This window comes from Mercenaria mercenaria, chromosome 7 (assembly GCF_021730395.1).
Source record: "Mercenaria mercenaria strain notata chromosome 7, MADL_Memer_1, whole genome shotgun sequence".
NCBI lineage: Eukaryota > Metazoa > Mollusca > Bivalvia > Venerida > Veneridae > Mercenaria > Mercenaria mercenaria.
In genome coordinates, this window is record NC_069367.1 from 48,041,198 (window position 1) to 48,066,711 (window position 25,514).

At 34.3% G+C, this 25,514-nt stretch overlaps 2 protein-coding genes across 2 annotated transcripts in view; one reads left to right on the plus strand and one right to left on the minus strand.

Moving 5' to 3' along the window:
* The window catches only part of LOC123554245 (arylsulfatase J-like), a 220,468-nt gene that overhangs the window by 125,435 nt on the left and 69,519 nt on the right, over positions 1-25,514 (plus strand). The window contains exon 5 of the mRNA XM_045344239.2: positions 22,250-22,361. Coding sequence (XP_045200174.2) covers positions 22,250-22,361 — 112 coding nt within the window. The remainder of the gene's footprint in view (positions 1-22,249; positions 22,362-25,514) is intronic.
* LOC128558588 (uncharacterized) lies at positions 144-5,033 on the minus strand. Its single transcript, XM_053548345.1, has 2 exons — positions 4,461-5,033; positions 144-4,275 (listed from the first exon to the last, which is right to left on the minus strand). The coding sequence occupies exon 2, from the start codon at positions 3,182-3,184 to the stop codon at positions 1,259-1,261; it is 1,926 nt and encodes a 641-aa protein (XP_053404320.1). The 5' UTR covers positions 3,185-4,275; positions 4,461-5,033; the 3' UTR covers positions 144-1,258.

Consider the following 25,514-nt stretch of genomic DNA (forward strand, 5'->3'; position numbering starts at 1 on the left):
ATTGGTATGTAATAATTTTTCTCCTAACATCTTGATGAAGTTCTGTTTGTTTTCTTTATTTGTCAAGATCGATTCCTTTTTGGTTTTACCAGTGTAACTCTCGCTGAAGGATATTTTTGCTCCTATTCTGCCTTTCGTCCTTCGTTCGTGTGTTGTTTCTTTTTTTTGTTTGTTTGTTTTGGGTTTAACGCCGTTTTTCAACAGTATTTCAGTCATGTAACGGCGGGCAGTTAACCTAACCAGTGTTCCTGGATTCTGTACCAGTACAAACCTGTTCTCCGCAAGTAACTGCCAACTTCCCCACATGAATTATCAGAGGTGGAGGACTAATGATTTCAGACACAATGTCGTTTATCAAATAGTCACGGAGAACATGCGCCCCGCCCGAGGATCGAACTCGCGACCCCGCGATCCGTAGACCAACGCTCTTACCTACTGAGCTAAGCGGGCGGGCTTGTGTCTTTTGTAGAAGGCCCATTTTCATACCCGTCAAATACAATATGTGCATTTTTATAGTTTGTTTCGACAAATCTACAATAATTACTACATATTGCTCCAAACGAGGTACCATATTCCCAAGGGATTCGTTGAAGTAGAGATCCGCCATCCAAAACAATATGACACACGGTCAAGGGTGGTATATATGTTGCATCACATTGTCCCAAGTCCCATATAGTGTTAGCGATTTGAGGCTTCTGTGCTTCTCTCATTAATCCTGAATTGTCAAAAAGTGCTGATGGATTTGCTGACAACTCATGCTTAAATATCTCCTCAGGATCATCAGTATAGCTGTCCGCAACTGCCATAATTCTTTGGAACAGTAGCTGAGGGTCTACATGGAACTCTTCTCCACCAACTTTGATATTTGTTTTGGACCCCAATGTAACAGCTTGATCGGTACGTTTAAACGAATGTTCAAGAACCTTTTTCCCTTCCATGTTCTTCAGTATTTTCTCACCTACATTTCTTGCCGAGTCCACGTTTACATTTGCGTCTGCTAAACTTCCCGTTTCAATATTTCTCAGGTTTGCTTCATCTGAAAATGGGTTTCGGCCCCGGAGAAACTCTAAAAACACTTGCCGATATTTCTCATCCCTGTCGATTCGAGATTTTGCAATATCCTTGTGCTCATCACTTGTATTGTATTTCTTGTTAGTATATTCTTGCATTGCAAAATTTATTTCTGCACAGGCTGGCATAGACAAAATCCACTGCGTTCGTTGTAACTCTGACAATCCTCTGCCTCTAGTCAGTCCACCTACACACTGCGCATAAGTACTTGTTCAATAACCAGATCGGTAGAAAGACCACCCCACATTCTGTTTGACCGTCGGACCACATGCAATCCCTTTTCAAATGCTTGGCAAACTTCAGGATGTGTTATGTGAAGACAGTTCATTTGCTGAAGGTACATGTAGCTTGATTTCGTGTACAGATTATGTCCTGCAGCTGCAAAAAAAGGAAACATGTTTTTCAAACTCTTGAGGTGACATCGCCAATTCCCAATCCTTTCAGCTGCGATAAACTGTTTCAGTAGGTTGATCATTTCTAAGTATTGTAGCCATAATTTTGCAGTTCTAGAACTTTTCAATGTATGCTTAGTACTTTCAACTTTGTCAACCATTTCTTTAAGATTTACATTGTCTTCAGTTACTAGTAGCCGTTGATCAATTTTCTGCTCGAGTACACTTTCAAAAATTGTGACTAATTTTCTCTGTTCAGGTGAGTAGACTTCATCATTGCTTCTCCCTGTTTCAGCATGATTGTTATTCTCATCTGTATACTGCGTTTCCATTAACTCAGGAAATGTCTTCTCCATAATGAGCTGGTCAAGTGCATCACTGGCCAAGAAATGACCTCTAATTGCCCTCTGAACCGCCTTTCCACTTAGCATATGGCAAACAGTGTTTGGAGCATATACAGTGCTTAGTAGTTCTGAAAGACCGCTATTTTCCATAATCTTCCCTATACACCCCAAGAAACTCATTTCCATATGAAAGGCACCAAGTCTGATTACAGCTCTCTTCAGCTCACTAGAATCTGGTTTGTTTGTTATGATAGTCATGGCCTTCCAAAACAGTGGTTGGTCAAATGTTATGACAGGGTCAATGTTCATCAAACGGGCTTGCTGTGCAACGTATGTCAAGGTGGAATATATGCAGGACATATCACTTGGGTTCATGTCTATCATGGGAAGGAAATGGACTTTGGACTCTCCTGGATGTTCACCCTTCTGAACAGTTTGCATGATTCCAGACCAGCTTGGTGTCATTGGTCTTAGTGGGCGTGTAATTTTAACAAGAAACTCGAAGTTTCCAGGTATAGGATCCTCACAATCTATATCCAACAGCTTCTCAAATTTGACATTTTCAAGGACATTGTCATTTTGTTTATAATATTTTATATTGATTTTCCCAATTTTGACAAGCTCTTCATTTGTTACTTGTATCCTGGGCACAACTCGTCTTTTGTTGTCCTTTGGTGTAAATGTTGCAATTATGCCCATTCCATGGAATGTGTTATGGCCGTCAATCGTCGCAGTGTTGTGATCTATATTGTCAGCAACAAATTGTACATACTGTTCAACATTGTTCCTGTCAACTGCATTGCCTTGAGTATATGCTGCACATTTCTCGTATTTTTGTACTTCTTGGTAAGAAGAGCAGAAGCCTAGACTGTTTAGGGTCTCTATGAGAATTCTTGATCCAAACTGGTGATGTAACTGAACACCTAATCCAAGCTGGAGAGGACATATTATACTTCTAGGAATCGCTGCTTGGACAATTGCTTGGCTAATAGCTATGATAATTCTCTCTGGGTCCTTTTGGTCAATGAGTTGCTGTAATAATGTTACTAGACTAGGAGGTACATATTTTCTGTTGCCTTCAGTTGACATATCATTTGCAGATGGATATATCTCTGCATTTTCCTCCATATCTTTGATGTCATTCAGAATCAGTTTTCCTGCTGTCTTTATGATTGCCAGTTTCTCACTTTCACTGTCATTTTTATTTTGTCTGTGATAATAGTTATGTAAAATAGCATGGGCTCTACTTCTGAAAGTAACAACATTGGATTTGCCATTCAATTCTGTAATTATAATACTATTACCATAATGCTCTAGCATTCTTCTTTTCATATATGTTGTACTGTACGAGTTATCTTCACCACAAATGGATGCCATTTTTTGTACCAAGTCGCTGATTGTGGTAAACCCAATTTCAGTTTCCTCAAATTCTTCCAAAACAGTTTTAAAGGCATTGTCAGCACAAACGCAAGCAGGTCTGCCTTTCTTTGTCTTGCTGCACTGGTCCGTCTCATATGCTGCTCCATCATCTGTCACTGGTGACTGAAAACATTTTGGAATTTTATATCTAGACCTAAAATTAGAACTACAAGCCTGGTGATATCTAGCTTCAGCAGCAGGAAGATCACAGACACATTCTAATCGGCCTAATACTATATCACCCCAATCATCTTTTCTTTCTAAACAAACATCTTTAATAGACTTTTGAAACTCTAATGTTAAAACAGGGTGAACATCTCTACCTCGTTTACGTTTATGTTGTTTATGTGTTGCATTTGTTCCACAGAAAAAACACTTCGTTTGAAAGTCAAATGATAATTCTAATGACTGTCTAGTACTTGGACTTGTATATAAATTTTCTTTGCTGCTGCTATTGAGACGATTCTGATTGGGGTGGCAGTAAATCCTCCTGCAATCCTTGTGAACTTGCTGTCCAGGTGAGACGACCAACGTTCGACCTGTAATTCATACAAATTTAATTTACTTATAACTAATAAACCTTACATTAATCTTTATTTATGCTTTCATTTTAGAATTTCATGTTTCTTACATATTTGATGTTGCTGAAGAAATATATTTTGGATGATACACGTATGTGCATGCATGTGTGCGCGTGTGTGTGACAATGGTTTAATCATAGACAATACTGAATGAATTCATTTCAGCTTTAGTAAGTATAAAAGAAACGATTTTACAAGTTTTGGAAGAAACAATTTAAGAAAATGGCAATGTTATTGTGCTACCTAGATAAAGTTATACTAGATGACACTACAGTACGAAATATTAAACTGATATATATAGATCAGGAGAGCCTACAACACAAGACCCTTTAAATACTTGCTTTTAAGAAGCATTAACCCTTATTCTTGCTGGCTGCTATGATGCTCTGGCATCCCCTGTCGCCAAGAACTGAAGTGGGGCTGTCGTCTCTAACGCCACATAAAACGCAAGTGTTTTCATCAGAAGTACTGCAACTGGAATAGAAATACAAATGTATCAATAATCTATACTATAATATGAAAAAGTTACTTGAAATTCAAAAGATCATTGAACAATCTCTATGTACATTTAAGAGCCAAGAAAATGTTATTATCATACAAAAATCCATTCAAAGATGATGAAATTAAATAACTAATAACTTTTAAGTCATTACCTCATGATCTGAACTTCAGTTGAATACCAATATCATTATACACAACAGGTGTTGAATTCTTCTGCAGCAACTAATAAATAATGAACCAAAAAATAAGGGACATCAAGAAGATAAATATGCTAAGAAATTGTATTTAGGTCTGTTTACAAATATATTTTATATGCTTAATAGCCAAGAAAATAACATTATCATACAAACATCCATTCAAAGACAATGAGATTAAATAACTATGTAAGTAACTACCTCATGACTTGAACTTCAGATCATAATACACAACAGGTGTGGAATTCTTCTGCAGCAACTGTAATACTGAAATAAGTTACAAGTTTATTATAGGACCCAACTAGTAAACAAAATTCTAAGTGACATCAGGAACATAGATATGCTGAGGAAGTGTACTGGTTACAAGTACAGGACTATTTAAAAACAAAAATAAAAAATGGACATTATTTTATGCATAAAATTTATGTCCACGATGGCGTTCCATAGTTAAATAATAAAAAAGATCATATTACACAACAGGTGTGGAATTCTTGTGCAGCAACTGTAATAATGAATAAGTTGTAAGTTTATTATAGGATCCAACTAGTAAACAAAATTTTCAGTGACATCCGGAACATAAATATACTAAGGAATTGAAGTTGTTTTAATCCTGGTTACAAGTACATGACTGTTTAAAAAAAGAAATAAAAAATGATATTATATAGTTTATAAAATTTATTTCAGCGATGGCGTTCCATAGTTTTAAAAAATTCGAAAAGAGGCACTTCCTATATTTCGGGTTTTTTCATTTTTTTTCTACATGCTACTTTTGTAAGCATATCAAATATATATAATTTCAATACTTTTCCCATTTCAGTCGCAAATAATGTTTTTTTAGGTGCATAAACCGCATTTCACATTGCGTCGTCTGCTAGACCGCAACAAGCATAAACTTTCCATGATTTTCATTTATTTCCGTACTGAAGACATACTTATGGATTTTCCCAAGAAATATTATCATAAACAAACTTACCACATGCAGAATGTTCGATGATTGCCAATGATTTAAATTGTTTTTTCAGTTAGGTATTGTCCGATTCCGAGACAAATTATTTACACGGTATAGCGTTATATTTCCTAATCGTGAACTTTACTGCGGAGTATGGCAGGACGTTCGAGACATAACATTGTGTACAGTAGTTTGCAGATTAAATACGTCTTTTTTCAAGTAACGCCTAGGGATTTTGTTGAGGACTTTTAGTATGTTACCACACTTGTATTTATCTTCGTTTTTATAATAAATACTCTTGTGAAGGAATTTGTTTGACCTTTTCTCCCAGACAGCTTTGCCTATTGACCTTCAACCTCTTGAATTTTTGTCGCAACGATATTATTTTGATATGTTTAAACATGGTATTTCTTAATTAAAAATGTCCCATCAATTGTGCATGCGAATCTGCGTGACGGTTTCAGCAACTTTTACAATCTACAAATACTCTTTTATGATATGCATTATATCCACTGAATAAATTGATATCAAATATACATCTGATAGATTGGAAAGATAAATATTTCTTTTCTTTCTTTTTCATTTCGCTGTTACGCTGCTGTTAGAAAACCAAGAAACAATTAATCAACTATACAAAGCCAGATCAAATTTTCACGCAGTCTACTTAACAGTTTACAATTCTCGTCTTTATTGTAGACTTTAAAGGCTTTGTAATAATTTACAGCCGTTTCCAGATGACCACGACTATTTACTATACAGCCAAGTATTGAGTATCTTACTAGTTACCAGGTCAATCGTAACTGACAATTAGATGTGTCTATAGCGGAATACATGAGGAAGATAGCATAGATGGTAAAGGCAGGTTGATTTATTTATAAACGTCGCAAATAAAGGAATGCAGAAAACAAAATACAATTTTAAATTTTGATGTTCTACATATTTTGATAATAAAAACAAAAAAGTTATCCGTGCGTCATTTAATATAGTAACAACTATCGCAAATTGCAACCGAATGTATGAAAATCATATGCATGCAGTACCATCGTGTCATGTTAACAATATCACAATTGACAGCATCCAAATTACTTGTATTATTATGCATTTATTTTATTCAATTCATATACCTAAATATTATATATATTGATATTGATATACATATTTCATTAAACATCTTAACCGTTGAACGGCAGCAGGCATAAAGTATTTAAATATAAATGTATCAAATCTAAAAGAAATGGGGTCTTTAATACTGTGACTATAGAGGACGAAAAAATTATTGTTTGCTGCTTTCCTAAAACACAACTTCCCGACTTGGATTAGAGGAAGATGCCTTTTCACTGAGAAGATTATGAGCCGCTTTTGTGCCTTATATGAGCGACATTTTTACTTTTTATAGATAGATGTAATAATAATATAGTAACAACTATCGCAAATTGCAACCGAATGTATGAAAATCATATGCATGCAGCATCATCGTGTCATGTTAACAATATCACAATTGACAGCATCCAAATTACTTTGACATCTCTTGTTGGTATTTCGAATAATTCAAAACTGTCAATTTACTGTTAATTGTCTGATTTAATAAATACTTACAATAAAATACAGCTGTAATTTGCATTATTAAACGTTTTTCATTATTTATTTACAATGTATCGAACGACCTGTATTTACTTTTCTAATACTATATCAATAAAATCTGTAAGCTAACCCAGAAACGGAAATGTCAGAATACCGATATCCCGGCCTCACGATAAAAATCTCACCCTGGTATTTATTTTTTTTAATTATCCCGGAAATATACCGGAAATTCTGCTACAAACATCGGGATTCCACTATGACAAACGGAAATCCCACTTATATCCCGGTTATTTGCAAAATGATCCAGATGAAAGAATAATTTCCCGGCGGGATTTCAACATCCCAGTGGAATCAGCTGGGATTCCACTGGGATCCCGCATGAATTTTCTATAGGGTTACTCAATGAAATGCAAGAACAAGTCACTTACACGCAAGAATAAGTCATGCACATGCAGTAATAAGTCATTTACATCAATTGATAAGACATTAACACGCAAAAAAGTAAATTACATGCAAGAATAAGTAATTTATATGAATGGATTTTTTACTTAAAAAACCCTCCATACTCCTGTAACATATTTGTTACATCTTTACAACACTTTTAAGGACGTTTTTTCTTAAGAAATGGGGTGTAGCATGCGTAACATTTTGACTACAAATAGAAAATACAAATGAGGAAAGCACCTAGTCTGACGCTCGTTATCTTATGAAAATCCAGCAAGTAATAAGGAAATAATTAGCATAATACCGCTTGAAACAGGACATTTTCTACGTATGTATGGTATCCAAAAGTCACGTGGATTGGCCACCCTGACTTTATTGCATGACAGTTACATAGTTAAAGGCATAAGTCAATCTACAAAGTATCTGACCATGCTCAAAACCTCCCAACAAAAAGACTGAACTAACGTAAAATTTCTTTCTGTGCCTTTCTTACGCATACTAAAACATAAGCAACAGTGATGATTTCTTTCCTCATTTGGGACTTCTTATGTGATAGACTCAAATGAATTGCCACCAAGGCTCGAGTAGTCAAGGATTATTTCATTGTAACACTGAAGTGTTTATTATTGTCTCCTAGTAAATTTTTCATGTCAGAGAGATTGACAGCTCTTAAGAAACTTTAAGTTTATTTAGTTCTTAAATATGCTACTTAAATATACATTGCCGTATAAAAAGTATGGATAAAGATTTATCATTGCAAGAAATGCTATCATAATATAACGTGATCAGAGACACGCCAAGAAGACACAATGAAATGTGCTAAAACAACTGCGCGCACAGCATCGAGAAGATATTAAAACCTTCAGTCTTCTTGACAATGAAAGTAATAAGTACAACAAATTAAGTGGTTTATAAGTCGAGGCCTCTGTTTTAACTGACATGGTAACGATTTGAATAAACATTATATAGTTTCAAGTCGTTTTGGTCCTCCACATCTAATTCACGTGAAAAAGTTGCCAGATACTTGTGGATGTAAATACAAGTATAGAATCCAGGAAACTGACAGTTTTACATGAATGAAAGACTGTCAGGTCGAAAACCTTTGTACAGTGCAAAATATAATATTTAAAGGCAAAACATGTCAACTGTTAATTTGAAATGAAGTAAGGACATTCAACAAAATAAGAACACGACTTTGACCAGTTTCCCACCAATTTCCACTACCTCAAAACTGCCTTTTAATATGTTTAAACTGTCTTATTTCAGGCACGTTCGGAATGTATCACAATCATTTAACCGGGTTATTGTTTAAATTTACGTTCCATGTTAATTGTACAAAAAATCGTCACAATTTGCAATAGCAGATTAATGATAAACCTGGAGGAAATTTGTGGTGTTTGTAATTTTTGCAATTATATCATTGTCATTATTTTTCTTTGTAAAATAAAATGTCCCGTTTCATGAAGCATTCTTCTCCTAGACGAAGAGAAGAGTATGTCCGTATTAACTTTCAGACAAATATCAAGACCTGTTTAGAAATGAATGTTAGAACAAACTTTAAAGTTAAGTCATGTTTAGATTATTTTTTAAGATATGTAAAACTAATCGGAAATTTCTCACTTAAAACGTACTTTTTGAAACAAGTGATACTATATTTACGGAGTCAATCACACGTTCTCCTTAAACGACAGGCACGGATTTGTCATGATTTAACAGCATTGTTTCGGTCGCTTGCGCATAACTTTAAATTTAATCTCTGACAAGTGCGTAAGTGTGTCGACAATTTGGCTCAGTGGTTAGAGCATTGGACTATCATCCGAGCGACTCGGGCACTTGTGATTTTTCGTCATTAACATTTTCGTGTAAACTGTAGTGGTAGGACAGATCTGAAAATTGTTATAGACCTCTTAAGGATGTACGAGCGTTTTTTTCTGGATATCCGCCATTTTGAAAAATGCTTTTTCAAATATTGCTTTCTAACAAAAGTTTTGCCAAAAAATATTGCTAAATAATTAAAATATGGTTAATAATAGACCATTTAACCAGATGGATTCTACCTTTTGCGAAAACAAAATTGTTCACCCTTATTTTTGGCTGGCATTTGCCTAAAATTGGCATAAGATTTACAATGGGTAGGGGTAGGTAATATCAGATATCTATTAAAGTAGATCAGGTTTGGTTTTGATATGTTCCTGACTGATACATATAATAATAAGTTATAATTAAAATAAAAGATTTCAAAATATTACTTCATATTTTCTAGAAAATATAAATTAAATAATAAAGAACAAATCATATCAAAATTCACGGGTTTTTAACAGTTTTTTCTTAATAAATCTCTTAGATGCACGATGAACCCATCTTTTTTCTTTCCATTTTGAAGCATGTTTGTGTGTCATTAAAGCTGCAAAATATTTTGAAAATCTTAACGTCACATTTTTTTTTAGATCTAAATACATTTTTTCCATTGAAAATAAAGTGGGTGGGGTAATTATGTCAACATGTAAAAATGAAAGAGATTTGTTAGTGACATTTATGCTTATATAAAAATGACATCACCTTGTATTCATATTAACATGAAAGACTTTTAATCTCTATAAAATTAAGTTGGATATTATATGTTTTATAAAGTACCACATTTTTTTTTCAATTTTACAAAATTTCAGAAAGGCTTGAAACAGTGGGTGAAGAAAATGCCCTATAAAATTAAAACGAGTTCGGTGACCTGTGCTTTTTCTTCTCTTGTTTGCCTTGGAAACTAATGTTCTTCGAGCTCACAGAGTATGAAAACATTCTTAACGTTAGAAAAAATTCGCTCCTACATCCTTAAATGGTCTATAAGGTTTCATAGACCTCATTGGAACAAAGGAGCCGGTAGGTAACAGCTGAGATAACACAACTAAGCGTTGCTACATCTTTCAAAGTTGAGTGAACACAAAACCATCACGAAATTCTCCTACAAATTTACTGAATAGGTTCGGACCCCGCGGCATATACTATAAGAGCAGCCGTGTAGTTATATGCTTCGTTGAACATAGATACAGCCTAATAACACTTTATTTATAATAAACTATTCTGACGAAATATATTGAATAGAAACGATTACAAGCAAAACTGCAACTTTCAGAATAAAACACTTATTACTGTCTATTAATATAATTCATATTTCAAACTTTGATAAAACGACACTCTCAGACATTTATAATACTAAGATTCAAAAATTACACATATCCTTTTCCGAGCATTCTCCTTAGATATCCGGTCGCTCGATATGCGAGGAATCTCCACGGCAGAATTGTCCTCTGGTGATTCTGTAGTTTGTTCATTACTTACTTCGAGCAGGTATAAGAAACACAGTGGTAGATCTATAACACGACCGGAGGAAGTCTGTACTTTAGACCGAAATTTTCCGTCACTACTTGTACACAAATTTGTAATTTACCCTAGCTTCCAACGACCTCTAGGACGATCGTCCTTTATCAAAACTGCTCACCCTTACTGCAACTAAATTTAGACTCTGGCAGGCGGATATATATATCGCATCATTACCATAGTAACGTCACGTTACATAGTATGTACACTGATGAGCCGATAGGCGAAACTAGTTTGTATTTTTATAATTAAATACTGTTTTGGAAAGGCGTGTTAAGTCATTTTATTTATTTGAGATATATATATATATATATATATATATTAATATATATATATATACGATGCAGGCCTCCGTAAATCTGGACAGATTTGAATTCCAGTACCGTTAGTCTGTCCACATTTACGGTCGTATTTCTATACTTCTACGGTATAATTAAGATAGGGGAGTAAAGATTTATATGAATAGAAAAGCACAATACGGATTAAATACAGGGGAGAAAAGATGTGGAGAAAGATGCTCAAGTCTTTACAATTTAATATTGTCTATAAACATTTTAAAATCAAGAAATGAATGATATGTCTGCTAACTAGAATAGGTGCATCTTTACTTTTAACCAGCATATCCGACAAGGTAAAGATGCACCCATATAACAAAGTAGGAGCAAAATGCTCCGAAGTCAAATTTAATTGCAGAATATGAATATGCAGATATGCAAATATTATTCAGATAATTAATCAAATACTTTTTTATTGTAAAATTAAAGTCTTAGTGATATTCGCAATAGGCTTCAGCGAATTCTTCATCGTCTTAGCATCAGAAGGCTTTTTACGAACTTTGCTTTATTCATCTGATAGCCAACTTGTACCATGATCTTCGAGCAGCAAGTATTTGTTGACTGTCCCACTCCTAAAGGATTTCCCTATCCCATGTTTTTTAAGTTACTTTTATAGCCAAATCCAACGTTTAAATCATATGTATTTTAAAATACATTCGTTGTCATTTAGATTACTGATATGAGTTTTATACTTTGACAGATCTAAATTGTGTATTATAACGCTGATAATTGATTACAGTAATTGGAGCTTTAGCGTCTTGCATGGTGCTTCAAGTTACTTTTACAACATATTAAACACTGTAACACACAAGATGAGACAAAACTTTGCTGATATATAACAAAACTCCCGTGATGTTAAGGCCTGTCATATGAATACTTTGTTTATGGTGCCTGACACTAAATAAAAAGATGCTGAAAATAATTATTTTTATTTGTAATTTTGTTATTTTTCTACAAGTTTGATGAGAAATAAAAACATTTTTATGATATTGCAACAATACGAAACATGTAGCATGTAGTCTTGGAAAGGCCCGCTTCCTTTGGTTTGCATATTGAGGATGTTGCGTTCTTTGAAAGTGGCCCTGTTCAGTATTTATGCTTGCTTTTTCCTTAATAGAGATTTAACTTTGTTAAAGCCTTCGGCTAATACCCATGTGGATACCCCCAATGTCTCTGCAAAGTCACTGAGGACTGCGTTTTTGGTTCATTATAAATTTCGTGTGTCTGTTTATTTTTGTCTGTACATGTGTTTGTCTGTGTGCGTATGTGTGTCTATGTGTGCTGTGGGATTGCTCTTAGGAAATTCTGATTTTTTGGAACGCTACTTCCACATTTGAATATTAATCTTTCTTTTTTTTTAACAAGAAAGATTGATTTTGGTCGAAGACCTTGATTAATTCCTCTGTGAATCCGCTCAATATATACCTTGACCATGATGCATATGTTTAAATACTCTAACCTATCATAGAACTATTACTTATAAAATGTCAATGTATAATAGCATAAAGTAGATGATGTAAATAGACTGAAAACAAACTGATCACAGACTAATTAATCACTAATTCTTTTGGCATTTACTTATTACATCTCCTCCTAAACCATCAGTCCAGTTTCGTTGAAACTGCCGAGGAATTTTCCTTAGATGGTCCTGTAGAAATTTGTTTAAAGAATTGAATTACAAGTCCAAGATTGTTCTTACTACCCCCACCCTGGGATAAAAATCGCCCCGCCCCTGGCGGCATATGGCTTAAATAGACTTGTACAGGGAATACGCTTTGAAAAAACTTCTTTTCTTAAACCATAAGGGTCATAGATTAGATATTTGGTATGTGGCATGCTCTAAGGTTTTCTGCCAAGACTGTTTAAATCATGACCCTGGGGTCAATATATGCGACGCCCGGGGTCCTCTGTTTTACATTGACATATATAAAAAAACACTTTTAAAAATTTCTTGTCCAGAGCTATAAGGCCCAGTCCTTAGATATTTGATAGTTAGTATTGTCTAATGACCTACTTTCTCGTTTTTGAAGTTACAGCAAAGAAATTAGGATCCCGTGTATAATGCTTGATACAGATTTCAATACTCGTTTCGAACAGAACTAATTATGACCTACTGACCTACGTTCTTGTTTTTTGCAGGTACAACATTGGATTTAGACCACATGTTAACTTTGGTACAGACTTCAATACTAAAAAAAATCAGTAGTTAAGTTATCTTGAATAATCTTTACCATGACCTACTCACCTACGTTTTTGTTTGTGAAGCTTTAGCAAAGAGCCACATGTATATTTCTTATACAGAATTCAATACTTATCTCGAATAATCTGGTAAGAATTACACCAAATCTGGTCAATAGCATCCTGGCATTGCTCTTTATAAAGTTTGTTAAAATGGTTAAGCTTTGTCACTTTAAGGGATAAATACAGAGCTGAGAAAAAAAAGCTTTAACGATTTCTTTTCATGAACTTTCCGATAGATCATCATCAAACTTGTTTAGTTGAAACATTTTATTGTTCAAGCACTCTATAAAACTCAGGTGAGCGATAAATTGCTATCACGGCCCTCTTATTTTTATTATCATCATTATTGTCGAGCCAGTAAGGGAGCGAAGACAAAGTTGTCCAAATGGCTGTTCGGTGTATTTGCACGCGTGCGTGCGTGCGTGTGTCCGTCCGGATTTCCTTGTCCGAACCATAAGGTTGTCATTGATCGTGGAATTTTAAAATAACTTGGCACAATTGTTCACCACCATGAGACGGCGTGTCGCGCGCAAAACCCGTGTCAATATCTTAAAGGTCAATGTCACACTTGGAGTTTAAAAGTCAAATATGGCTATAATTGACCTTGTCCGGACAATAACTTCGTCATTGAGTGTTGGATTATACAATAACCTGGCACAATTGTTTACCACCATGAGACGCTTTTTTCTTTGTTTGATGTTGAATTTAAATAATAGTAAGTGTATTCTTACGCAATTTTTCTTCTTTTCCCTATCAGCTATGGCTGATCATAGACTGAGAAGGCAAGACATATTTCAAACAATTGTGCGCTTCCTGTGAAAAGTATGAAACTTGGCTTGATTGTCTATGGATGTGTATTATGCTTCATTTAAGCCTGGAAGGAAAAAGAGGTGCAATAGGGGGAGTGAAGAGGAGGATAAAACGCTTACAACAAACAAGAAAATACACGTAACAGACAATACAAGACAGACAAAAACAACCAATTGAAAACAGGGGTACCGCCTTGAAACCGTCAGTAACCTATATAAAGAAAACTGTTTTTTTTAATGCGTTTAGGGCATGCCAGCCTCGCACTTACCCTATCTTCAACAAGTTAGACAACACAATGTAAATAAAATCCCCGCTGAGAAAGGCTCTAACATTAGTGCAAAAATAACAAATAAAGCAAAACATAAAATTAAGGTAAATCTAAAGTATAATTACACCAAAGTACTCAACAACTTGTCCGAAGTCAGAGCAACAAGAGCCTAACTTTTAAGGGCACGACTAAGAAGCCTGTACGACAAACATCCACTCCCTCCGTCCATTGTATGTAGGATTTAGGAGAAAAGCATCATGGAGTCTTACACTTTATTAGCCATCGCACCATCAAATAGGAAAGCGTAGCAAATAACTGTAGAGGGGTCAATCACTAAACATGCACTGTGCTTCACGATTTTCGCATCGTATCCTCTTTTGATAAACTTTTTAACCCATTTTACAAATATTTGATTAAAATAAGGGCTATGTTTAATTTTCCGAATTTTATAAACTACATCTCCATAGTATTTCGGGTGTGTAAGTCCAAGTTTTAAAAGTGTTTTTAGGTTCGTATTGCATTTTTCTAGCAGTTCCGACAATCTGTAGTAAAATTTACTAAAAGTTTTCCGTAGCTTATGATAACGGTAACCCTGTTGTAACAATTTCTTGGTGATATGAAGATTTCTTCATTAAAATCATCTATCTTTGAGCAAGCTCTTGCAAAACGAATGTTGTGAAATATAGACACCGTAAGATGTTGCTCGAGGGACATCTCTATCAAGTTGAGGGAAGTTGACAATTTCAAAATTAAAATTGTCCATTTTATCATATATTTTCGTTTCTAGATTATCATTCACAATTGTTAAATTTAAATCCAAAAATGACGCTTCATGATCTGAATTATTAGCCTTGTTAAGCTGTAACTCTTTTGGGTAAATATATCTCACCATTTCTGAAAAATATCAGAAGTTTGCTATTCAGATGCAGTCCATTTCATCACTGTTAATTTTGATATAATCAAAGACATACGTATTCGTAATTGATTTTTTAAAGGGCCTAAATACAGAAATATTGACTTTGATGCATGTCGTGGTCAGATTGCAGAATCCATCGAAACTTTTTGTGTTAAATGGTGCCGACGTAAAAATGCTGATCCATATGCATTATCGTCTTGGAAAAGAATATCTTTAATATTGTCGACTCCCGTTCACTTTAAAACATCTGAAAAAAAGTAATACAAGAATTTTATTCTAAATATGTTTTAGTTCCAACAGACAAGGCGGCTAACAATGTTATCATCATTTGACGCCTACATTATATAAATGTTTTACAAAACGACATTTGATCACTGATCACATCACTGAAGTTTCCAGTTTGAAAGTTCGTATAGATGACCAGCAAATTAAACTACCTACAATGTACTGGATTCCAAAATTACATAAACAACCATGTAAAGCTCGTTTTATCGTTAATTCAAGCTCTTGTACCACCACATGTATTTCCAAGTTATTAATATTATGCCTCACTGCTGTAAAAGCCCACGTGAAAAGATATTGTGACAAAGTATACGAAAACTTATTTTGGTCGGTAAAAAAATCTGGCGAAATCCTGGATGAATTAAGAATTAATAATAACAAGGTGTCTTCAGTCAGAACATACGATTTTTCTACTTTGTGTACGTCTTTACCACATAACTCAATAAATGAAAAACTAACTGCCCTAATTAAAAATACTTTTCTCAGGGTAAAAGGTACTTTTCTCGCTTGCAATTTCGATAAAGCATTTTTTTATAAGTTGCACTGTAAAGAATTATACTATGTGGTCCTGTAGCGAAGTTTGTAAAGTTCTTTCCTTTTTCTTGAAAAATATTTACGTCAGGTTTAGGAATGCAGTTTTCAGACAAGTAATTGGTATTCCCATGGGAACAAATTGTGCACCCCTTGTCGCAGAATTGTTTTTATATTGTTATGAAAGGGATTTTATGTTGGGCCTTTCTCTCGATACACAGACAGACAATATTACTGCATTTAATAGTACATCACGCTATCTAGATGATATACTTTATATGAATAATACGTTTTTTGCTCAGTTGGTGGATAATAGTTATCCCATGGAGCTGCAGTTGAATGAAACTAACAACTCGGTTACTACTACTTCATTTCCAGATTTACATCTCTATATTTACGACGATTTTATACATACAAACATTAATGACAAGAGGAATGATTTTAATTTTAGTATTGTAAATTTCCCCCATTTGGATGGGGATGTACCCCAGGCTACATCTACATCATATGGGATATATATTTCACAGTTAATTCGGTTTGCAAGAGCGTGTAGCCATGTTGAGGATTTCAATGAACGTAATCAATATATTACAAATAAGCTTCTTTAACAGGGCTACCGTTATTATAAGTTACGTAAATATTTTGCTAAATTTTACTGTCGTAATTCAGATTTGGTTTCGAAATACAATAGCAAATTAAAGACACTTCTGCGAGAAGGTATATCAAAACCAGTTTTTATGGAGATGTGGTTTACAAACTTCGTTAGATAATTGGTCATGTCAGTTTTCCAATTGTATTTAGTAAAGTTATTAAACTTTTATTTTAAAAGAGGTTATGACCTAGTTGTTTTGAGACACACCGCATGTTTAGTGTTCAGCTCTTTTACAGCCGGACGCTACGCTTTCCTCTTTGATTGTGTCTGACGGAACAGGTGGAGGACTCTATGATAAGAAGTTCTTAAATCCCACCAGGACTGAGCATTTTTGATTTCCGTCTTTTGGCCTGCTTCGTCGGGTCCTTAAGGGCTTTCCCTTGTTGCTCTGTCTTCTGCAAAGGCACTGCGTACATGCGTTTTAGGTTCCTTAGGATTGCATTTATGTATGTATATATATATGTTTATACAAGAACATTTTTGTGTTTTACATTACATGCCTTCTGTTGCCTTTGCGTATGTTAGGGTTTCAGCTCGCGGGGATAACTTTTATTTACACTGTCCTGTGACTTTGGAACATGGTGAGGGTAAGAGTGAGGTTAGGTGCTACATAAACTTGTTTAAGCTCCCCAGTGGTGGTTTTGCCACTGACAGTTCCAAGGCGGTGCCCTACTGTGTTCCTTTATTTGTTCGTGTTGTCTTTGTATGTTTGCTTTGTGTATGTGTGTGTGTGTGTGATGATCGTGTGCGCGTTTGGGGAGGCTGCGTTTTTAGAACGTGGCTTTCCCTGTTGGATATTCTTCCTTGTTTTGTTTTGTTTTTGTCCAATTTCAGTTCAGTTTGTTTGTTGTACGGTTAGTGGCTTGAAATATTAAACAAATTCCTCATTTGCAAAGCGTTACAGTGACTACGTATTCACAGTATGGATAGGCTTTTTTCTTGACATACAACTACAGTTCTTGAGAAAACTGCCTAACATATCGTAGCAGTATTTGTGTGGGCAAAGCAGATGTCTTTCCACTAATGTCTTGAAGGGTCACAAATAAGCTTCTACGTGGCCATCTTTATATCGATGCCACAGAATAAGAAGGGCAAAAGTGTTAGTTACGCCCTTTTATGAATTATACATTTTTTAAACTACATACCAAGGGGCATAATTCTATTATTTTTTGTTACAAACAGCTGTGTTGACCAAATTCACCAATAATAAAAGGGCGTGAGTAAAACATTGTTCAGAATCATAGTAATAGAACGGCGTATCTGCACTTAAATGTTGTACCAGAAGGGTCCACTTACGCCCTGAGAATAAGAAAGGCATATCTGTCATAGACAGTTTTTTTCGTTTTGCCGGAAACTAAGAATTTCCACTTACGTCCTACTAATTCTGAGGCGTCGATATGCAGTCAATTTAGTGTGATCGAAACCATGTGCCCTCCGTATGTCCTTTATCTGTTTGGCAATAGCAAATAGAGGGCGGTCGTATGCTGTAACTAGAGCCTATCCGAGATTGTGGGGGTGAACAGCAGCCTTGATAATGAATATTTAGTGGTATAAGATATCTGCCAAGTATCCACATCAGTGTCCTTCCTAAAGTTTGCATTCCTCAGATTCAGGTTTGCAGGACACTGATGTGTATACTTGGCAGTTCATTCAAATTCATATATTTACAAACTGTATGTTTTGCTACAAATCATGTGGTTATTAAAATGTGTCAATAGTTGATATATATATGGTACACCCATTTTTAATGAAAATTGTATGTATTATATACAATGTATACTTTTTGTGAGTAAATAATCTCAAATATACATTTGCGTCTGGGCTGCAAAATTGTTTTATACTTTTTGTCATATTTTAAAACAAACTGATATCAATATATTTAATGAACAATTTCCATATTCTATTAATAATATGCACTGTACATTTTTGACTTGGCAAGCACCTGCTACACCTCTCTGAGGCAATTGAACAGTTATCTTTAAAAAACATTTTAATATCAAAATTAATACATTTGTACTAACAAAACATTCACATAAAATATGTTGGTAAAATAATATTTTGCTATTTCGAAAGGTCTGAAAATCAACTTATGCGTTTTTGTCCTGTTTTTACTTTTGACATTTTAGATACTCAGTCATACAAAGGGGGCAAATTCCATTTACTATATGGGGCCGTAATAGATCTTGTCTTAGTATGGTTCTGTAGAGCATGTAGGGTATATATTTCAAATATTACTGTTCAAATTTACATCCTTTTTTTCTATTATTAATAACCATTTCGCTATTTTCAAGTAATAGATAATTTTGGTGGCTATCTTGGATTTTGGCGGCCATATTGATTTTCAATGTAAATCGTGGACTTATCTCACTACTATTCAAATGTTAAAGCGTATTTTTGCACGATATGCACACTTAGTTTGCCATTTTCTTAAAACTCTATGAATTATGATGACCATTTTGGATTCTGTCGGCCATCTTGGATTTCAAAAACCCGCTTCTTAGGCTTAAATGAAGCGTGTTACATTGTTCTACTACCGTGCCAAGCTTTATGCTTTTCAGAGAAGCTGCACAATTTGCCCTTCTATTCACACATTTCTAGCACTATGATGGAAATTACTGTAACTGTAGATGTGATAACAGTACCAATTTTACAATGTTGAAACGGCATTAACTTCACTATTTTACACAAGATAAGTCTACGACACTTAAAGATACATCTAACGTTGGTTACGAAAACCGTTAGCTCTGAACAAATATTAATATGATGAAAAATAATAATGACAATCTTTGTAAACCTTTAAAGGGAAAGCAAATGCTGTTATTATGTTAATTGAAGGGGTCCGTGCAATAAAAAGTTACCTATCTCAATTTTTGGTCAAAATGAAGTTAAGAACTTTGTGGCATTTAAAAAACATTCCTCTACCAAAAGCTACGTATTCTTCTGTTTAAGAGTAAAAATGGTATTATATGGTATCTAAGGTGTGCAACATTAGGTCTAACTCCATAATGAGTTGACATCAAAGAGTTCAGGGCTTTGATGGCTGTTTCGGATAATAAAAATACACAAGCCTAGTGTAAATGGACTATATCAATATTTTTAAAAGTCATCAGGTGTGTGAAATTAATATATTTCATTGATATATTTATGCAAAATGATGCGCAAATCTTGGTTTAAATGCAAAAATGGTCCTAACTCCATGGACTTAGAACCATTGTTGTATAAATCAATGGACCTAAAACCCTTGTTGCATAAATACAATCGACAAAAATAACATTTTTTGTTATAAAAATGATATAAACAGTGCAAAATACATGAATTTGGTAATATGACTGTTTAAATAGTAAACAATCTATAGCTGCAATTATTTTAGGAATTATCACACTTTACTAGAATTTCTTAAATCATTTGAAGAAGTGGGAAAATTTTCAAAATCGGCTTTAAAATGAGAAGGTTATGAGCAATTTAATATTTGATTAAAATGGCGGCCATTTTAATTCCATGGCAACAAGAAACAAAATGGCGAATTTATTAAATTTCTAGATACATATTTGGCATCTATTTACTTATTTCCGCAAAATATTTTTTGTTACTTTTTCCAGCTATGATAAAAGAAATTACAATGTTTTACATTTAACACTCAAGAAACATATGTGTCAAAAAGATTATTTCTTAATTATAAAGAAATCAGCAGCGTGTACATGTAAATGACGCCATAGACACACCAAAATGGCGGCCTCCATTATCTGCCGTTTTCTTCAATTTTAAACTGGCAAACCTTTTTTAAAAGTTTTCAGCGTTATGAAAGGCTTGAGGATGGCTTTCATAAAAGATTAATTTATTGTCGGACATTCCTTGCCCTTTAACATTTTTTTGATTGCGGTCTTGGGTTGAGTGGTACAACAAAGGATAAACGTTTTTGTAAATTATATGCTTGTAAGTCTAACGAAACTAAATACCATTTCCATTTTTGTTGCTCTAATTAATCTGATTTTCATTATTAACATAATATCACACAACAGCTTTGTCTTCTTTGAAGAAATAAGCTAAGTTGTTATTGTCAAAATATGTTTTTCATTTTTTTTAATTTAAAAACCCTTAAGAGAAGCATATTAGCTGTAAACGGTACCATCACTCCCATATCCTCTCTTCCTATGAACCTGAAACTGAGTTAATTACTAAATGATACTGTATCTAAAGGACCACAATGGAAAAAAAAAAGCTTTACGTTTTGTGTTATCCTTGGTATTGATTATATGTCATTTACAATTGCACTTTAATGTTCACATTTATTATGTTGACATTGGATTTGTATTTGTTTTATGATATTATGAGTATATTGTCTATTTTACCACAATCATTTCTATCTATCATTTATATATATTATATATTCATTAATGTTATCCTTACTTGCGAAAACCTTTAAAAGTACATAATCCTACAACGTGCAAACTTGGGTAAATATTTATCAATGATAACCGACAATATCAGTTTACATTATCTAATATACAGGAAATCTAAAAACTAGCTTGTTTACAAACATTGCGAATATGCTCTCAAGCATAAAGTGATATGCTTCAAATACATTATCACAGGTCCACCCTAAGTACTTGTAAGACTATTTGAATGCTAAACAATATTTTTTTTCTTTCTCTTGTGGATGATTTCCAAATAAAGGTACACGTAAGATCATACTTACTGCGTGGTCCGATAGTGTAAAGTGTTGAGAAATCATGTGTGCTTATCATCAAACAGTTTTATGTGTATATTTGGTAACATTTTAGTGATAATTTGAGAATTCTTGATGGACATAATGATTGACACCAAATATTAGCTTTATACAAACTCTCATATTTTTTTGCAACATCTAGTAAAGAATTGGCAAGATTGCTTTACACAGGAGTTTCTGATATACAGGAAACGACTTACAAGGTGACATTCCGCAAAAATTGCAAATATTCGAACGTTAAACAGGTTTGAATATAACTTATTTTGCAAACGCGCATAACGTACGTACGTCCCTAACCTTGTATGTTTAGTTAGCACCAGACTGTATCAAGAATTAGATGAACGTACGTCACTCCATTGACTGAGAATACGCCAGATTTTCAATTGAAATACATATACATCAGACCTTCGAGTTCTGTGTTTATATGTACAATCGTATATCCAATTCGGCATTTCTTAAATTTTAATCTGTCTCAGTATTATACTATTATACCTTAGTCAATATTCAATTCAAATCCCTTGTCTCGTGACGTTTAAAATATTTTAACCGATTTTATAAATTTATTTTTGACAGGTAAACATATCTGTAGAAGGTAACGATTATTGTTGGTTCATTCATTCATTATTCTTTTTCATTGCAGCCACTGTTTGTTTACCTGTCCTATCAAGCTGTACATGGACCACTCCAAGCACCGAAAGCTTATGTTGATCAGTATGAACATATAAATCAGTTCAAAAGAAAAATACATGCAGGTAAAGAAAGTAAAAAAGCAAACTATTTTATTTCATGTATTTCTCTAAAATATTGAATAGTATTATAAGACTTTATTTTTTGAAGATCTTTTAATGCTTAAACTAGGGATGGCAACGAATAGCATTTTTGGTATTCGAATATTCCGTCAATCTTCCGAACGAATATTCGAATAATCGGTCATCAACTGATCAACAAATCAACTCAAAATCCTATGTGCTTATCAAATCCTAATCAGCGGCATGCATTAATTCTACTTTCGTTTTACTGCGGAAGTAATTCTGATATTGGAGAATTAAAACTGGTCAATCGTTCTCATCGTTTGTTTATCTTTTGGAGTTATAAACCTTCATATACATATAATTTATATAGGATTTATTTATTTCTTACGGGAATGTAGCCCTCGCGTAAGTGAGGTCACTCCAAACATATTACACGTAACAGACTTCTTATCGGATGATCGCGTGATATACTTCAAAACGGCAGAAGGCATTTTTTGCATTTTGACAGTAGATTCACTGAGGTGTGGCGGAGTCTAATATAATAATGGTAATATAAAGAAAATAACATATTTGGCTTAACTGTCTCTTTGTCTGAAAATTGATTATTACGAAATTCATTTATTCGTCATTTCAATCAGATAATCCGACTTGCGTCAAAAAAATTATATGCATTTGACTTTTTTCTACACTTTTTTGGCATTTAGCTTTACTCAAATACATCTTGTATAGACTTTGCTTGAAATCCAAGTAATTACTTTAAGTGATGTCTGATCATTTTCGGTTACACGCGGTTCGCACCTACCGAAAACAAGTTGTAACGGGTTTACATCAATTTGTGACCAATAAAATTTTTTGAAGGTAAGCAATGAGCGGTACTTACTGGAGGGTACACTGTCATCACCATAGCGATGTACAATCTCGATATGATAATATACAAAATGACACGTCTAACAAAGACAGAAGCAATTTTCGCGCGAATTTATAATCAAAGCGTTTGTTTCGCAAAAAAGATAAACAATCTTTTATTTTGTCTTTCGTTTGACTTTTATTTATTTTTTCATTATCTTATTTTTTTCCCCGAATATCTGAATACTGAAACAGTATCGTGTAATGAACGAATATTCGTTGCCATCCCTAGTTTAAACTTATCATATATGCACAATATATAATATATCTTTTATAGTTTCTATTAGATAAGTAATTAACTGACTCTTTTACAGTATATAATATATGATATAACATGTAGCACGCACGGACCCACGAACACATACATACACGCATATACGAACGCACACACAATCCTCCCACACATACACAGCACACACACAAACAGGAAAGAACGAACAAAATAAAAAGATGGAGCACAATGGGGGTCCGCTCAGGGACGGGTAGTGATAAAACACCAGTTTGAAGTTTCAGCCAGTGAAGGGGGGCATTGTAGGAGGGAATGGTGGGAAATACGAACATACAAGACAATATTCATAGCATAACGTAAGATAAGAAAACGGACAAAATGCATGCTGGAATGGTCAGTAACCAAAACAAAAGAAATTGGGGATTTAAAAGCATTTCGGGCATGCAAACCTTGCAATTTGCCTAATTTCAAGCGGCAAAAAAACAGATTGTATTAACTTAAACATATAAATAGGGTCAGTCTAAAGTAAAAGTAGACTAATGTACTCAACAATCTGTCGGAAGTCAGAGTACCAAGAACTTTTAAGGGTATGTCTAAGCCACTTTCAACTTGAAGACAAACTGCCCCTCCCTGCGTTATAGGTCATATGGCGACATTCCAGCCTTTGATTGTGTGCCCCTCCGTGCACTATTTCATCACACCAATGTTAAATCACTGACCATCCTAAGCAGGCTCGATGACATCCTCACATGAAGAATTCAAAGCCCTGAGCGAGGCTTTAACCCGAACTGATAAGGGTAAAGTGATTCACCGACCTTAACTACTCGCCCAAGGAGGTCCCAACTTGCAGTTCATAAGTCATCGAACCATCAAAAATGAACCAAACATGCACTATGCTTTACGATTTTCGCTTTATATCATTTTTGATAACATTTCTAACATATTTCACAAATATGTCATTAAAAGAACATTTTGTTTAACATTTCTTTATCTATTAGCTACTTCCTCATAGTATACGTGGTGTGTAAGTGTTTTAAATTTTGTGTTATATTTCGTGTAATTTCGAACGATCAATTGTAAAATATAGTAAAAGCCTTCCGTAATAAATGACATCAGTAACCTTTCTATAAAAAAACGTTTGTTAAGATAAAGTATTCTATATTTGAAATTCTCTTACTTTGAGCAAGCTCTTGCAAAATGATGTTATACATAAACATATGTTACGCTGCTCGGCAGACGGGAGAAATTGACAACTGTCTTTATATGATACATTTTGTCTCTAAATTACTATTCACAATTGTTAGATGTAAGTCCTTTACCGACGCTTCTATATCATAGGTATTAACTTTATTAAATTGTTATTTTTATGGATAAATGTGTTTCACCAATTAAGAAAAATATAGGTCATCCATATTTAAAATATCATCATAGTACCCCGGAGTTTCAATAAAGTAAAAACGTGGAAAACCACAGGTCGCCCAACACGACATAAACGAAAATGTTTCAGGCTCGGTTTGATTGAGCCTGTTCATGGACGGTAGTGGAAATGCAAGCTACCGTCAAAGCCCTCTAGGTCGGGTTGAGCAGAAGTCAACATTTACACATGTTATAAGTACCAAAATATAATTTAGAGACATCCGCAGATTATTCATCAGGCGGGGCAGATGGAACCTTCAATGATGCACAGAGTGCAATTCAATGAGAAGCGGCGAATGATCCCCATATAAAAATAATGGCTTTGCCCTAAACGAGAAAACAGTGGGCAGAACTAAGCAAACTGGAATTTAGAGAGGGGATCGATAGATATGGAGCCGGCATATCACAGAAACTGCTTAAAGAAAAAATATTAAAAGCAGTCACCATATCCAAGGGGTACGTAAACAATACCCAAATCTTTTAAGCTTGAGTATCGGAACCACCCAAGCCGAAATGGTCAAGCTGAAAAATTAAACAGTCACTGATACAACATAAATATGCTGAATGATCCGAAGAGATCGAAATATAACAGCTCTGATTGA